Below are 17527 nucleotides of genomic sequence, written 5' to 3'. Positions count from 1 at the left end.
CAGACCTGTCCTTACTTCTGGATTCACACCCAAGGGAATCCCATCTATGGCTATCCAAAGCCACCACCTGGGCACTGTCAGCTCTCTTGAGAGGCCAGCCCCTACACAAAGCACAGGCCTGCCACAAGCTAGAGCTTCATAACTCAGAGTGAAGAAACCTTGGGCTCCACCCTCTTTCGTTCCCTTGCACCTGTTTCCAACCTCAGCTTCTGCCCACCAACCAGGGCCTGGCCTACAACACTGACCATGTCCTTGGGGCCCCTGCCTCCCATCCCTTCTGGAGAAAACACCAGTTCCACCTTCACTCTGCAGAGCCTGGCTCAGCCCAAGTGCCCCATGGAGGAGACACAGAAAGACCCAGGCTTGAGTCCTGCCCATTTACACACCAAGTACCATCTTCCCCTCTGTGTCTCCAAGGTCCCCACTTGCAATGTAAGCATACAGCCCTGCCTTGCAATGTAAGGCTGAAAGTCAATCCTAGCAAGAATGGCTTGGCACTCAGAAACAACATCAGAACTGTGGCTCCAGTCCTGCCTGACAGACAGGTCACCTGCCATCAATCAGTTAGCCCCATCCACCTCTGCCTGGTGCCCATCACATGCACACACACCTGCACAGCGCTTGCAGATGACGACACAGAGGTTGATGGAGGCCCAGTCGGGCTGGGCAGCCCCGCAGTCAGCACAGAACCTGTTAGGGGCCGCAGTCCAGATGCGCTCGGCCACCTCCGAGGTAGACAGGGCCTCAGCAATGGCTCCTTGCATAGCCTCCAGCCACTGCTCTTTTTCTATCTCTGAGTCAGCTGAGAAGCTGGGGACATAGGAATAGGGAGACCAGTGAGAAAGGGCTTGGAAGGACTTGGGAGATGATAGAAGGCAAGCATAGCATAAAGTGGGGAGACAAGATGGGGGAGATCTGAGTCAGAATGAAGAGCATTGGTGGGTATGGTGGAGATGGCAAGCATGGACACAGAAAGGACACCATACACCTGAGGCACACGGGTTGGAGAAGCCAGGGGAATGGAGAGAAATGATGCTGAGACCAGACAGGTAAGTGTTAAGCCAGGAGAAGTAGAAGAGTGTTCTACACACAGGCAACAGCATTTGCAAAGGGACAAGCTGGCACAGTGCCTTCCCAGAACCTCTGCTGATTGGAATTAAGAGGCTAGAAGAGCTGGGCGCTGGTGGCTCACGCCTGTAATCCTAGCTACTCAGGAGGCTGAGATCTGAGGATAGCGGTTCAAAGCCAGCCCGGGCAGGAGAGACCATGAGACTCCTATCTCCAATAAACCACCAGAAAACCGGAAGTGGCGCTGTAGCTCAAGTGGTAGAGCGCTCGCCTTGAGCTGAAGAGCTGAGGCACAGCGCCCAGGCCCAGAGTTCAAGCCCCATGACCGACCAAAAAAAAAAAAAAAAGAGGCTAGAAGATGGACAGGAACAACCCTGTGACAGGCAGGAGGGCAGAGTGCACCCCAAGGACAAAGACCAACCTGTCAATGTCTATGTGGAAAGGAAGGGAGGATATGGAGGTGTCTCTCACCCTTATCCTCAACCTGCTTCCTACCCAGCCCCAACTGTGACTCTAACCCACCAAGAGCTTCAACAACTCAACACACAGATACCTGGAGCCCTGTCACTTGTCTGCTGCTCTTCAGGGTAAGAAGACCTGGCTGGGCAATGAAGAGATGATTATCTCCCTCTACTTTCTCCAAAAAAGACCCCTATGGCTAGTTCCCTACTGCCACCACTACCTCTAAACACCACATGTATGCTCAAGAGGCTGCACCACCCTGCTGTGGTCAAGGAAAGTACTGCTGCTAGAGGTCCAGCGCATGAGCACCAAGTACCTTATGAGAAGGGCTGAAGCTGGGTGCTGGTGGCTCACACTTGTAACCCTAGCTGCTCAGGAGGCTGAGATCTGAGGATCACAGTTCAAAGCCATCCCAGGCAGGAAAGTCTGTGAGACTCTTATCTCCAATTAACCACCAGAAAACAGTAAGTGGCGCTGTGGCTCAAGTGGTAGAGTGCTCACCTTGAGCTGAAGAGCTCAGGGATAGTACCCAGGCCCAGAGTTCAAGCCCCACAACTGACAAAAGAGAGAGAGAGAGAGAGAAGACACCTTACTCTCTACCAGAATGTCAAACTATAGTTGCCAGTGTTCAAAACAAGCACAAGCCCACTTCGACCAACCACAGTAAAGAAGCCCTTTATGCCAACCCCATCAGTTCCATTAAGGCTGATGGCAGTCGCCAACCAGGGCAATGGGGGCAACCTCAGAATCATACAGAGGGAAGCTGGGTGCTGGTGGCTCTTGCGAGTTATCCTAGATAGAGGCATTAGGAGGCTGAGAGCTAAAGATCTCGATTCAATGCCAGTCCAAGTAGGAAAATCCATGAGACTCTTTTTTTTTTTTTTTTTTCGGTCGTGGGGCTTGAACTCTGGGCCTGGGCGCTGTCCCTCAGCTCTTCAGCTCAAGGCGAGCGCTCTACCACTTGAGCTACAGCGCCACTTCCGGTTTTCTGGTGGTTTATTGGAGATAGGAGTCTCACAGTCTCTCCTGCCCGGGCTGGCTTTGAACCGCGATCCTCAGATCTCAGCCTCCTGAGTAGCTAGGATTACAGGCGTGAGCCACCAGCGCCCGGCATCCATGAGACTCTTATCTCCAATTAATCACCCCAAAACTGGAAGTGGCACTATGGCTTAAAGTGGTAGAGTATCAGCTTTGAACAAAAAAAGCTCAGTGACAGCACCTGAGTTCAAGTTCCATGACTGACCAAAAAAAAAAAAAGGCCTCTGTGATCAGCATGGGCAGAGTGAAAGGCTCAGAAAAGTGAGTGCCAGGGTTCAGGGGGCCCGCAGGGCTCTGCCAAGAGGACAAGGGGCAAGACAGGAGAGCCACAGGCAATGGGAGCTCACAGGGATGGTGACAGGCTACACAGGACTGAGAGGAGGCAGGGATTCCCAGGGCAAGGGGTCACAGAGGTGATGCCCACCGAGGCATCAGACAGGCAGGCCTAGAGCTCCAGCAGGTCCTGCTGGACAGCCAGCTGGGCTCAGGGCTGGTAGAATTAGGCTGGTGTTATAAAGCAAGGCTGAGAAGGGGGAGACTCAAAATAGAAGGAGGAGGGGCTTCCCCTGTTATGCAAAAAGAAAGTGCTGGGAAAGAGGGAGGAAGCCATTGAGCCAAGGGGAGGAGACTCACCTGAAGATGCGGTAGGGTGTGGTGAGGTCAAAGCTACGCCGGTCGACTTCCTTCACATTGCCCACGCTCATGTCAATGAAGGTGATGCCGATGCCCAGGTGGTATTCCTGACAGGTGGGGGAAGGGTCAAACACAAGGTTTTAGCATAGGCTTATAACCCAGAAGTGGGGAGAAAAAGGAATATAGTACCAAGGGACTAGAAACATCGTAGGAGGGAGCTTAGGGAGTACTAGGGAGTTGGAGTAGGGCAAAAAGCTGGGCTCAGGGTTGTGAGCAATATGGGAGTCCAGGCAAGGATGGAAGACAGTGGTAAGATGAGAATCAGAGGTAGGAGGGGGACCAAGAGCAGGACTCAGTGCAGGGAAGGCAAATAGGGAAAGCACAGCATCAAGGCGTGAAGTAGGTGTGAAGTACGAAGGGGGCTCAGTAGGTGGGTACGGGGCAGGCAGAGGGATCAGGGTGAGTGGGCATGGGGCAAGGAGAAGAACTAGTAGGCAGACAAGGGGCAGGGTAGTTTCAGTGACCTGGTCAAACCCTTCGCACCTCCAGATTCTTATAGAGCTGTACTTTGTCCCCGACCACAGCCACATACAGCTTGTTCTTAAAGCCTCGAAGCTCCAGACTGCCAGCTCTGTCAGGCTGATCGGAGCCTTGCACTCCCAAGGGATAAGCACTAGACAGCCGGGCACGGGCATGCTGCTCAGCCACTGCCTGCTGCAGAACCTGCATCCATTCCTTCCGCTCAGCTGCAGGAGGGCAAAGGTTACACTTGAGCTTGAGCTGGCCAGGGCCACCCCCCAACACCTCTACCAGAAAGCCCACCCAGATGGCTTGTCACTCTGCTATACCTCCAACCTAGATTAGCTCCGTTTGTGCCACTTACACTAGGCAAGTCACTGTACCTGTTGAAGTCTGTTTCCCTGTGCATCGGGACGGGTGGCTCTGGGGTCAGGGACTGTGTGGATCAGAGCCAGCCATAGAGGTGTCTCTTTCTTCTCCCACCCACAAAGGGGCACTGCTTCCCCAGTTGGGGGACCAGGTGGGCCTTGTTTCTCTTCCCTACATCTGGCAAGACTTCCAGTCTCTTCTGTACACACTCCCTCCTCCTCCACCACCTCCCCCCCCACCACACAACACAACCCCAGAACTCCTCACCATCACTCTCTGCCCGAAAGGCAAAGGTCCGGTTGTTTGTAATCACTTCAAACTTCAGGTCCCCAATAGCAGCCACCTGGGAGATGCAGGCTACTGGGATAAAGCGCTTAGAGTAGGCATCCTGGGGAAAAGAGACAAGGGGTGTATTTCAGGCAGTGTTGGTGGGAACCCCCATTCCCCTGGCCTTAGCCAAAATGCAAGCTGCAGGCCTGCCTGCTGCAGGTGGCCAACATGACCTTGGGCTCACCCAGCCCACTGCCCTCAGCCCTGTTGAGAATCAGCTAGGACCAAGTGCTGGAGAACGGCCTAGGCTCAGGCAGGAGCAAGGAAAGGTTAAGTCAGGGACGACTGGCCGATTGGCAGCCTTACCTTATTACTGTCAAAGTATCGCAGGTGCTCAGCATCCAGCCTCACCCATCGCTTCTGATAGATATATGATCTGGACAGGCAGAGGAACAGAGGAGCAAAGAACTGGGACTCAGAAGGTGGGTTTCTACATTATCCCCAGCCTCCCCTGCCCCCCTAGAAACCTCCTGCCAATTTAGGATCAGCCAGGTTCAAAGGAGAAAAAGATCCCACATGGCCTCTAAGAGGAAGATGGACTAAACCTACAGCAAAAATGATTTAAGTCAGACTCAAAATAGGCCTTCCCAATTGTAAGGGTAATAAAACAGGTCGGGGGGGCGGGGGAGAGTCAGTGGTTGTCAGTTTCAGGACAACTTTTATGTTCTGACATACCTGCCCCATGCAAACAACCAGCAAGGGCCAACAGGCCCCACTCACCCCTGTGGTGGGTTCTTGTCCAGCCAGCCGGCTTTAATGACTGATGTGGTGGGGGTGGAGCCCCCAGGCAGTTCATCCATGGGGTACGGCAGGAGCTCCTGGATCAGGCTGGGCAAGGGTGGACTTAGGCTGCTGGTGGGCCACCCGCTGCTAGGACAAGAGGAGGGAAAGAGGAGAGCCAGGCTGGGGGTCCCTCAGGCTGGGGTGGGGAGATGGAAGTGCCAGGGGTGAGAGGGAGGGCGACTTGGTGGAATGGACACTCACTTGGAGATGCCCTCATAGGCGTGGTCATCCTCATCTTCATCATCCCCAGACAGTTCCTCCCCTTCACTCAGCAGACTGGCCACACGCACAGCCCTCGGGACTCGGATCGGAGGGGGCTCCTCCTGTCCCCACAGACCCATTTAGTGCCACATTTCCCCTCAAGCCCCACGTCACCCGCCCACTGCCATGCCTACTGTCCCTAACCCACGACTCAGCACTTTCACTTCCGTTTCTTCACACACACCCACCAGCAGAGACCCAGTGACCCAGGTCACAGAGACAGAAGAAACAGTACCAGACACTGACTTAGGGAAGACAGAAAGACAAGCTGGCAGCCAGTGGCTCATGCCTATAATTCTAGCTACTCAAGAGGCTGAGATCTGAGGATCACAGTTTAAAGTCAGACCAGGGAGGGAAGTCTGTGAGACTCTTAGCTCCAATTCATCACCAAAAAGCCAGCAGTGGAGCTATGGCTCAAGTGGCAGAGTGCTAGCCTGAAGCAAAAAAGCTAAAGGACAGCACACCTAGGCCTTGAGTTCAAGCCTCAGTACTGGCACAGGTAGAGACACACACACACACACACACACACACACACACACACACACACACACACACACACACACACACACACACACACAGTCTCAGAAGGAGAGAGACAATACAATACACTCAGAAGGAAGGTGCTCTGGGAACACAGAAAGGAAAACAGACAAAGAAAGGGACAGTTATTCTGTGACAGAAACACAGAAGGTACCACACATACCCAGCCAGGTGCAGCTAAAATCTAGAGCAGGAGTCCGAGGCCCTAGCCCAAGATTCTGGCTCTGTACCTGACCCCAATCCCTCTAAGGCAAGATGATGGAATTGGGAGAGGAGCTCTCCTGGGCAATGTCTGCCCATGCTGTTTGGGAAGGTCTCTGGACAGCCCCCCTCCATTCCATGGGCACATGGCCTCAACCACTGCCCTGTCCCACCTTCTTGGTCATCACGCTAGCAGGGGCCCCTGGCCCCTCCTCTGGGGCCTCATCGTAGTCAGAGTCATCTGGAAAGAAAGGAGAAAGGGACACTCAGAACAAGGAGCCTGGCCTGGCCAACTCCCCTAAGCACCATTCTTAGCTTCACAAAGGACACCCTCAGACCAGGAAGGTCCCACCCCCAGCCCCACCCCAGCCTGGTTTTCAAAAGAAAGGCATTGGGGACAGGAAGTGCAATTTATACCTAAGGAGAGGCAGGGCCACCACAAGCAGTGCTGACCGGGCAGCAAACTTGGGGACAGGGACAAGGACTATCCACTAAAGACTAGCAAGGTACAAACTCAGAACATTCCATGGGGAGCCAACTCAAGACTCCTAATACCGCTACTTCAGGAGTCTGGCAGGGTCCAGGCCTGCCAGTCTGGAGGGCAGGTGGGAATATAGAGACTGGTGCTCCAGAGGGCCCAGAACTGGCCCAGGCTACACAGGGGGCTGGTGACTGCTAGACTGAGTGAGTGTGCTGGCTGCATGCTCTGCAGAGCCAATCCAGAGTCCAACCCAGCCTGCAGGGAACCCTGTCTGGCTGTGGCACTTACCAAACTCCGGGGGCAGGCGAAGAGGTTTGGGAGGTATCTCAGGAGGACACAGAGGTGGTGATGGAGGCTGGGGAGGCCCCTGGACCAGGGTGGATGGGAGGGCAGACGGGAGCTCCACAGGCTCTGGCTGGGGACCAGCTGACAGTGAGGACAGCAGTAACTCCTCCTCCTTGGAGGGAAGACTGGGGTCAGAACAAAAGTTGGATGTCACTAAGCAACAGAGCCAGGGGCTCAAGGCCACTGAGCCCATGCTCACTTGTGCTACAACAAACACTTTTGCAGAAAGGAACCCTACACACACACACACACACACACACACACACACACACATAGCCCCTTGCCTCACCCTCCTGGTACTCTAGGCAGACATCTCTTTGCCTAAATGAGATGACCACCTGTCCACAGGCTCCAGTTTTTAGCCACATGTATCTTCAGGACCTCCATGCTGGAGGAAAGGTGAAGACTACATGGGGAATCAGGGAAGGCTTCCTGGGGGAGGTGAGGCCTGACCTCCATTGGCAAAGGAGTAAGAAGGGACTGAAATGGGCAGGGGCTGAGGCACAAATCAGTCTTAGAAGCCAACTCCTGAGTCCCTGAACTGTTGACGTGTAGACCCAGGCCGCCTCCTCTCTTGCCCAGACTTGCATATTCACTACCTCCTATTACCTGTAGGCCCCTTCCACTCCCCTCACCCTATCATTTTCATCCCTCTGCTGTCATCCCTCCCCAACTCTCCAGGGCCAGGTTCAGGCCCCCTGTCAGTGCAACTGTCATCTTGGCACACTACTCTCTGCCACCTATCTCCTGAAGGGCTTTGTCACTGACAACCAGGATTTGAACCTCAGCTCAGTCCCTTAGTACCTGTGTCCTAGGGTAAGTGCCCAGCCTCTCTGCCCCTTGGTTTCCTCTTCTATGAAGTGAAGACTGTTTCAGTGGGCAGGCTGTGTCACATACTAGCACCTGGGACGCTCCAGGCCCATAGCCAGAACAAGCCTGAGCTCTGCAGGCCTGGCCCAGCCAGCTGTTGTCTGTCTGTATCCCCCAGAAGCCAACAAGCAGCAGCGTGGGTTATTTCTGCTCTGTCCTTGTGTTCCCAGAGGTGGCTGACTGTGTGTGATATGACGTGTCCGCCTCGGCTGTGGCTCCCATTCTTCCCTCTACCAGAGTTCCCCCTCGCTCAGCTTCCAGTCTCAAGAGCATCCCATTGTTCTTGCCTCTAGAGCCAAGTCCTCCTCTGAATCTTTCCTCTCTCCTCCATTGTGACCCGTTTCCCTCCTCTGTGAGCTCTAGACTCATTGTTCAGTTTTCAAAGCATGCCCTATGTGCCAGATGCTCTGCTGGCAGGATCCAAACTCCAGTTCCACCACTGTGTTCATCTTAGGACCCATGGCTCCTTCTGCATCACTAGTATTAAAACTATCCTTTCTCTGTGTACAGATGGGAGGGGATCTTCCCCTCTCTCTTCCTGTGTGGAGTCCAACCAGCGGCTGGCCACCTTCTCCTAGCAGGGCAGCCATGTTACTAAGCAGTGCTGCCTCGGCAACAGTAGCCTATGTGGGACCTGTGTTGGGACAGGAGAGATTGTCAGCAGACACTCCACCTGGGGCACAAGCCAGGGCTTGTGGTGACTTGCAACCAGGCATATCCAGACAGGGACCTGAGGCTCCAAAGTCTGGGATGTTAGAACATGCTAGAAGGTGCACTAACCCCCATGGGGCAAGAGGTTTCAAGGCAGGCAGGGGCCCTGTGAGTCATCTGCTTATTCTGTTCCTTCAAGGACAGGACCTTGCCCCTGAACTGTCACCTAGAGGGCCACAGGGGCGGCGTGGATTGCTATGAGAACCCCCCACTGCAGAGAAAGAGCTGCCACAGCCCTGGTGCCCTTGTCTTCCTCTCTGATGCCAGGGGGTGGGAAGGGGCAATGGTGGTCTCAAGAGTTTCACTGTTCGGCTGAATCTAACAAGACTGGCAGTGGGCACTGCATCAGGCTGCCTGCCCCTGCCTGCCCCACTTAATCCCAAGTCCCTCCAGGACAGGGGAAGCCTCTGACTTGACACTACCACATCAGGGCAGGGCCAAGTGAGTGGCTAGTAAGAGCATGCCAGTGGATGAACAAATAGTGGATGGACAGGTAGACAGCTGGTCATTAGGAATAAAAATGGAAGGGTGAGCGAAACCACTGAGTGAGTGCCTACCTGCCCAGGGGCACCAGCTGGGAAATAGGGGGCAGCTGGTCAGCATGATACACTTGGAGATTTCCTGACAAGCATGTAGATGCTGCATTGCTGCCTCCCAGAGGCCAAGACAAAGCAGCCTGTGGAGCTGGGCCTGTGATTAGCTGAGGGCGAAACCCAACAGTGCCAGGGCCAGCCAGACTGTGGTCCAGTGCAGGCAGGACAGACTGTTTCCTCCAATGCAAGCTGGCCTGAGTGGGCCTGGTTCCCAAAGCCCAGCCAGCTTGATGGAGAGGGTGGTAATAGGGGTTCAAGCAGGATTAGCCCTCCCCTGTCTGCATGCAAAACATGCCCTCCACTGTCCTGAGCACCTGCATGGGGTCTGCTGCCCAACTGTGGGCTCTACTCTTTCATTCTTATATTCCCAGCTCTAAGCAGGAATTTATATATAAATATCTGGATAAATTCTCGTGTGTGTATGTGGGTGGGTGTGTATTCCCAGTTACCTTCTAAGTGCTTTACATAGATTGATTTATTATGAAAGCTTTATGAGCTAAGGCTTATTGTCCCACTTTGCAGATGAGGTAACTAAGGCACTGGTCCTTGATCCTGCTGCTGGGATCTGAACACAAGCATCCAGCACAACAGCTTACAAAGAAGGTCGGCCAAGTGCCAGCCTCTCATACTCAAGGTACAGCCAGCTCTGGAGTGTCTTTCTCTCCAAGAAAAACAAGATCATAGTTCTCACAGCTGGCCGCTGTCCCCGTGATGAGAAGAGAGGACCCAGGCAAAGGACTCCTCTCCCAGCAGAGGTTTTACAAATAGAGAACCGTGTCCCCAGAAGCGGGCAAGGGTAACTTGTAGTTCTTGAGGCTCCATTCTAGCCACCTCCTCCAGGAAGTCTCCTGGCTGACCCTTCTAGCAGCACAGTGCAGGGCATGTGCCTGCTGAGTCAGGACTGGACCCAGAGAAGCAGAAGTAGGGTCAGGAAGACACAGCATATGGGAAATCCCCAGAGGGAAAGGGTAGTGTACACTTCTGAGAAAAGGGCCTCAGGAGCATCCCTGCCCCAGCCTCGTGCTTCCCACTGGCATCTGCCCCAGCCTACTAGAACATGCTAGCTTGCCACAATGGCCCCTCTGAGCCTTTACTCATGCATTGTCACTTACCCACCTATACCTTGAAGTGCATCTCAGTGGACCTTGGCCTGCAGGCATCCCCCGACACCTGGCAAAACTGTCCCACCCACACCCCTGACCCCTTCAGCTCATCCTCCTCCAGCTAAGGAGCATGTGAGCCATTTGCTGTCCTTGTGCAGAATTGGGTCCTCAGACAGGTGTTAATCCACCCCATTCTGGGTGCACAGGCTAAGTAAGAAATCTGATTTATGACTAGGTATAGAGGCTCAAACGTATAATCCTCATTACTTGGGAGCCAGAGATTTGTGGATGCAGATTTCAACCAGCTTGAGCATAAAAGTTCAAGAAACTATATCTCAACTAATGGCTGGGAGTAGTGTATTTGGGGAATCATAATGGCTAGGCAAGATGACACCCACCTATCATCCCAGCAATGTGGAGAAGCACCAGTAAATAGAGTCCAGGCCAGCCTAGGCATAAGGTGAGACTTTATCCTAAAAATAGTCACCATGAGCCGGGCACTAGTGGCTCATGCCTGTAATCCTGGCTTCTCAGGAAGCTGAGATCTGAGGATCACGGTTCAAAGCCAGCCTGGGCAGGAAAGTCAATGAAACTCTTATCTCCAATAAACCACCAGAAAACCGGAAGTGGCGCTGTAGCTCAAGTGGTAGAGTGCTAGCCTTGAGCTGAAGAGCCGAGGGACAGTGCTCAGGCCCAGAGTTCTGGCCCCACGACCGACAAAAAAAAAAAAGTCACCATAGGAGGGAGAGAGGAGGGAAGTGAGAGAAAAACAAAAGAGGGCGTAACAATGTTTGACAAGAAATGTACTCACTGGCTTACTTAGGTAACTATAACCCCTCTGTACAATACCTTTACAATAAAACTTTTTAAAAAATCAACACATGTTAAAAATGAACTATACAATTTTGTGGATGGGGTGGGAGGGAAAACTGGGAGAGAATGAGGGAAGAGATGTCATTGTCCCAATAACCTCTCTGTACACCACCTTTATAATATTTTTTTTTAAATAATCAACACAAACTCAAGTGGTAGAGTGCCTGCCTACCAAGGTCCTGAGGTCAATTCCTAAGTTACTGCTAATTAATAATAATAATAATATCAATAAAAGAACTTGATTTATAGATTAGAGAAAATGCAAAGAAACCCTTATACAAGGGAACTGAAGAACAAGCCAAAAGCAGAGTGATCCTTTCACTCATTGCATAAACCAGAAATATTTCTGGATTGTAAGGGGCACCATTAATGACTATTTAGTTAGTACCAAGTACAAACAGGGTCTGTCCTAGACAGAGTGTGATGACTTCAGGCAGGAGAAAGGGTTTGAGTCTTAGATCTAGGCTTGAGTGTGAGATCTAAAACTGATCACTTCACCCCTGAGCCTCAGTTTCCCTTCACTGGCCTTCAAGCTTACTGATCATGCAGTAAGGGGGAGCCATTTCCACAAATCATCAGCACAGCTTTCTCACCCTGGCTGAGGCTAAAGGAGACTCAGCCCTGCAAGCTGAATCAAAAAACCACCTATAGCCCTCTCCTATACCCGCACCTGGCTCCCCTTCAATCTTTTTGTCTACCTGCCATCTCTGGCCAGAGAGATCAGGCTCACCTTTAGGGCAGGTAGGTTGCAGAGAGGGTCTTGGTCTTACCCGCCCCCCCCATTCATGTTCTAGCCCTCTTTGACCAACTGAGCTGCACCCTATAAAAGCACACTCCAGAGCCCTCACACATACCATTCCTTCCACCTGCGACACTCTTCCTGTCCAGCCAAACTCCTATTTTCTACCAAAAACACAGATCATACATCTTTCCATTTTTCCTGTCTCCCATGGACCTCCCTTCATGCTTCTGATTGCTTTGGGATTCCCCCAGCCTCCACATTTCTGACCACTCAACATGGCTGTGTCTGCCAATATTTAGCACTCTGGGGTGAGCTCAGAGGACCAAGGACCCAGGCTAGAGTAAAGGCCTTCCCCAAACAGGCCTTGGAAGGACCCAGGCCAATCCCAGGCCTGGGACTCTCACTAGCACAGCCAGGTGAGGCCAGGCCAGAGATCTGGGATCAACTGTCACTTTCCCAATTGTCCCTTTCCACAAGGAGAACTTCCCAGCTGCTCACTTCCTCTTCATGCCCTGGCCTTCTCAGCAGCCAGGCATTCATCCTATGCCTCCTGCTTCTTCCACCCTGCTGCTGCCCTTCTTCCTCTGCCATGAGGCTGCAGGCAGACCCTCCAGCACACCCCAGATCTCTCTCTCACTCACTTCTGCTCCAATCTCAGCACAAACCCTTCCTGCCAGAATGGATATATGCCTCTCATGGGGCCACATCCCCTCTGTGCATCAGCATCATCCAACACAGAGGGGTTCCAGTAAGTGAATGACCACCCTGTCTGCATCTGGAACTGGAAAGGTAGCCCGCTCCTCACCCTGCTGGACAGCAGCTACAGCAGAGCCTGCTTCACTTCAATTCTGCCCCATGGCCTCATTCCACATGTTCCACCTTCTCCCTTCAATAGGTGCTGCCTTTCTAAGGACCTACTGTGGGCCAGGCTTCTGCCAGGGGCTTTTCTATATCCACTAAGGCTGTCAACAACTGTGTGCACAGAACACATCTCCTCCTCCATGAAGTCCATCCGACTGCTCCCTTCTTTAGGTCTATTGGGCCTCCATGGGCCTCTACTGCCAGATCTCTCTAAGCTGCCCTATAGACCATCCTGCTATTGTGGGCAGGAGACAAGAGGGCTACATCTCCCACAGCAGCTCTGTAGATCTCTGTTATGTCCCTCACTGGCTCCTAAGGGCAGCAGGGGAGAAGGCTCAGTGCTCAGAACTCAGATTCTCAAACTCCTCCCCCCATTTCAGGTGCCAGCTCAGGGTGGAGGCTACTCTGTCCCCAGTGACCTGGGGGTTACGGGTTCATTAGGGACCCTTGGGCAAAGGGAGGCCAGCCCACAGTCCACAGGCACCCTACCAGTACTGGACAAGAAGAAGAAACTACCTTGACAAAGTGCTAGTCCTCTGCACATCCCCTTGTTACCCTGGGCAGAGGCTGGGGGTGGGGGGTGGGGTGGAGGTCAGAGCCAGAGCACCTTTGAACTTGTCGATGAAATAAGCCAACTTAAGCCTCCCCAATAGAAATGTCAGAGAGGGAGAGAATTAGGAGAATAGCAGAACCAAGAAGATACAGATCAGGGCCCTAAGGAGCAGAGACCCTCCTCCCCTATGGAGGGTAGTTTCTGGGGGAGTCTAAAGGCTCAGAAAACAGGTAGTATGGGCTTTGGGAGGTGGGTGGGGGGAGCTCAGGAGAGAGGCTTATAGGCAGACAGAGACATGGAAAGTCCAGGGGAGAAAAAAGGAGAGGAAAGGAGAAAAAAGAAAAGGCTGGGAAAACTGAAGTACAGAAAGTAAGAGAAGACAGAAAAGTCTAAGAGCAAAATGGAGGAGGAACAGAGCACCCTGGAAAGCTAGACCTAGAGGGTACAGCCAGACCCAGTCTGGGCCCCCAGCCTCCCTCCCACCTGCTCTGCAGCCCAACCTGGGCTGCCCCTTGCTTACCCTCACAGGCTGGCCGGGTCCTGGGCCCAAGGCCTCCTGAGGCTCCAGCCAGGTGGGCTCAGTGTGTGCACAGACCGTTCTGTGCCTGCCCGTGCAAGCCTGTGTTGGCCTGGCCTGGGCTGATCTCACAGACAGCTGGGTCCTTGCTCCCTTGGAGGTGTTAGAGCCCAGGTATGTCTCTGCCTGCCTGTGATTGTTTTCTCAGAATGTTTGTAAGTCATTTCTCTGTGTGTGTGTGTGTGTGTTCTGAGTTTTAATAGTGACTCTAAATGTGTGTGTGTGTGTGTGTGTGTGTGTGTCCAGCTCTTGTCTCCCCTGCTTCCTGCTCTCTGCCTTCTCCACCCACTGCACTCTAGCCAACACACACACACTTCCTGAAAACACTGAAAAAGAAAAGTCACCCAGAATCCCCTGGGGCAGCACTTCCTCCCCGCCTCTGGGCTGTACCCCTCCTACTCCCCAAAGCTAAATTGGGATACAACCAGCATCGGCTGCTGGTCTCGTGAGGTCTTACAGGGTAGATGCCCAGGAAGCCCTGACAGTGGCCTCTCCCCTCTGTACCCTTTTGAGGAAACCCTGTGAGACTGAGAAATAGATTCTGAAGGAAAGAGGCTCTACCCCAGCAACAAGTGATCAGCCTTCAGAAGGACCAGGGATTGGCTGGGCTGCAGGGCACAGGCGTGAGGCATGGCAGTGCAACTCCTGCTGGCAGCAGTCTACTCCAGGCAATACTTCAGGTGTCCAAACATCAAAGGAAGAAACTAAGGCCCAGAGCAAGACTGCAGGGGTGGGGGGGAGATGTGAAGTGCATCTGGGAGCCTGGATCGGATATGAGCCTCTATGACTCAAGGAAGCGAGTAAAAAGAGATTGTGTACATGACACTTAAAGTTGAGTAGACAAAGCTAAGGCCAGAAGGCATGGTCTGAACACCAGCTTCTCCCAGAGGGGTTCAGTGACTGTGGGTAAGCCTTCTTGGCATCTCTGAAGTCCTCGAGTTTAAATAATGGTAGAAAGGAAGGTCACTCCAGGTCAGGCAGAATGGAGGCCTGACTCTCAGAGGGAGGAACTTCCATCCTTGCTTATTTTTTGGTTTGTCTTATACCTTGGTCTGAGGTGAGGGATTCTGGCCTGGCCTTGTGCTTCCTGCCTGCCTCCTGTGACAGCTTCTCCCTTCCCAGATATCTGGGTAATATGGGTTGGGGAAAGGGATCAAGGAAAAGGGACCTGGGTGGACTCAGGGCAATTGAACCCTACAGACAGTGTATGCTTAGGCCTCTTTGGGTGCTGAGTCATCTGTGTACACACTATGGTACCAAGTTCAGCACCTGCAAGGTAGCAGCTAGCTCATGGTAGCTCCCAGCTTTTCACTCCCAGTTTCACCCTGAGGACCTGCCAAGCAGCCAGCGCTGCTCAGAGGCTGGGGATTCAACAATGACCACAGCCCTAGCAGAGCCAACGTGCTAATGGGGTCACCTGGCAACATATGTGCACACGCCACTCATACCCAACAGTACACACATGACAGTACACAGCCAGCCTATGTACATGGCTCACAAATGCACCCATATGCTGTTGGGGGTCCCCACAGCAGTGGTGTATCTGCACATGAGCCCCATGAACCCACACACTTTCTGCCACCACACACTCAGCACAGATTCTGCTACACTTGTACCTATGAGGATCACACATGGCTACTCTCAGGACCTGCACAAGTATGCAAAAGTACACAAACATGCTACTACGTCCCACTAGCTTATACAAACACATCCATACCCTGTACACACACCCAAACTAGCCCAGGGGTGCATGCCTCCCACTGAGTCAAAATGCAGAAAACGCAGGTGCAGACAGGATGATCCCCAGATTGTACAGGAAGCCTGGTGATTGATCTGAGCTAGACAGAAAGGCTCACCAGTTACCACCTGATCTGCGTGAAAGGCCACAAGACTGAGAACTGCAATGTAAGCAGGGCAGAAGGTCATGTGAAGAGATACGGATACAGAGGCATGCAATGGAGGCACAAGCAGTCTTCTACCATGCACCAAAAGCCTGGGCAAAGCTGGGTACCAGTGGCTCACGCTTGTAATCCTAGCTACTCAGGAGGCTGAGATCTGAGAACTGAAGTTCAGAGCCAGGCAGGCAGGAAAGTCCATGAGACTCTTATCTTCAATAAACCACCAGAAAACTAGAAGTGGTGCTGTGGCTCAAGTGGTATAGTGCTTGCCTTGAGCTGAAGAGCTGAGGGACAGTGCCCAGGCCCAGAGTTCAAGCCCCACGACTGACCAAAAAAAAAAAAAAAAAGGCCAGGGCAGCACAGGAAGTTGAAGAAGGGGAGAAAGCCACCATACAGGGAGCTCCATCTTAGCCTGATTGAACTTGGGAGGCCCTATCTACTGTGACTTTTTTTCTTTTCTTTTCTTTTTCTTTTTTTTTTTTAAGTTTAGGACTAGGACTATGCTTTTACTCATTGGCTAGCGCTCTATCAACTGAGCCATGCCAACTTTCACTGTGATTGTTTTTGACTCATATCCTCATGCTTTCACTTGATTTTCACTCTAACACTTGAGTCACATCTTACTTTAACTTTAATGAGGACTAGAAATGTCTTCGAGTCCAAATACTACAACCTCAGGATACAGGAACCCAGGCCTCTCAACTTCTCTACCCACTCCGTCCCAAAGAATGGTCTCAAGTTGCAGAGAACACAGTTGGCCCTCAGGATCCCAGGGTTCACATCCATAGATTTAATAAACTGCAGACTGAAAATACTTGAGAAAACCCTTGTCTGGATGATGAGGTTGAAATTATTTTAAAAAATTATTCGTTTATGTAGGAGAATGGTCACTAGAGGGCAGAATAGCACCAGAAAACTCCAATCTAGGCTAACTAGGCTCCTGAGGAACCCTAGTACCTATCCCCAGTGGTACAGATCCAGAAAAGGCACAAACCTCTTTTTGTGCTTCCATTAATCAAATCTCATTCTTTTCTTTTTTCTTTTTTTTTGTCGGTCATGGGGCTTGAACTCTGGGCATGGTGTTATCCCTGTACTCTTCACCTCAAGGTGAGCGCTCTACCACTTGAGCCACAGCACCACTTCCCATCAATCAAGTCTCATGCCAACACACATCTGGCCTGGCGTTCCAGGCCTCCTAGCTTACTATTCCTCGCTGAGTGGGGAGACCTTCCCAGATCTTTCCCACAAGATTGGCATGGGTCCAGGCAGTGCTTCCCTCCCTCTTCTGAGCCTTAGTTTTTTGTTTTCTCTGCTTGAAAGAAGGACACAAATCCTCAGAAGGCTTTCTTCAAGAAATAATGAACAAAATGTCCTGTATAGTACCCAGCAAAACTAGGGACCAGGCAGGGTGCTGGTGGCTCACACCCCTAATCCTAGCTATTTAGGAGACTGATCTAAGGGATTACAGTTCAAAGCCAGCCTGAGCAGGAAAGTCTGAGACTCATATCTCCAATTAACCACCAAAAACATTTTTTAAAAAGTCAGAAATGGAACTGTGGCTTAAGGGGTAGAGCACTAGCTTCTAGCACAAAAGCTCAGGGATAGTGCCCAGGCCTTGAGTTCAAGCCCCAGGACAGGTACAAATAATAATAATAATAAATAATAATAATTCAGGGACTGTCCAGGCCCTGGACTAGCAATAAATAAATAACCAAA

At 52.1% G+C, this 17527-nt stretch overlaps 1 protein-coding gene across 8 annotated transcripts in view; it reads right to left on the bottom strand.

Annotated features, from left to right (window-relative positions):
• Arap1 (ArfGAP with RhoGAP domain, ankyrin repeat and PH domain 1) overlaps positions 1–17527 on the bottom strand; it is a 59061-nt gene that overhangs the window by 18833 nt on the left and 22701 nt on the right. For 5 of the 8 annotated variants that reach the window (XM_042688582.1, XM_042688563.1, XM_042688608.1 and 2 more), the window contains 9 exons: positions 6974–7155; positions 6378–6445; positions 5404–5525; positions 5140–5289; positions 4726–4795; positions 4357–4477; positions 3745–3947; positions 3202–3308; positions 611–810 (listed from right to left, as the gene is read on the bottom strand). In XM_042688582.1, the coding sequence (XP_042544516.1) occupies positions 611–810; positions 3202–3308; positions 3745–3947; positions 4357–4477; positions 4726–4795; positions 5140–5289; positions 5404–5525; positions 6378–6445; positions 6974–7155 (1223 nt within the window). Of the gene's footprint in view, positions 1–610; positions 811–3201; positions 3309–3744; positions 3948–4356; positions 4478–4725; positions 4796–5139; positions 5290–5403; positions 5526–6377; positions 6446–6973; positions 7156–13856; positions 14053–17527 lie in introns of those variants that run through there. The other 3 variants (XM_042688617.1, XM_042688600.1, XM_042688626.1) reach the window with 3 other exon arrangements.

The sequence above is a fragment of the Dipodomys spectabilis genome, unplaced genomic scaffold (genome assembly GCF_019054845.1).
Source record: "Dipodomys spectabilis isolate Male_0828 unplaced genomic scaffold, ASM1905484v1 ptg000003l, whole genome shotgun sequence".
NCBI lineage: Eukaryota > Metazoa > Chordata > Mammalia > Rodentia > Heteromyidae > Dipodomys > Dipodomys spectabilis.
Note: the sequence above shows the minus strand (reverse complement) of the source record. Positions and strands in the feature narration are given on the sequence as shown.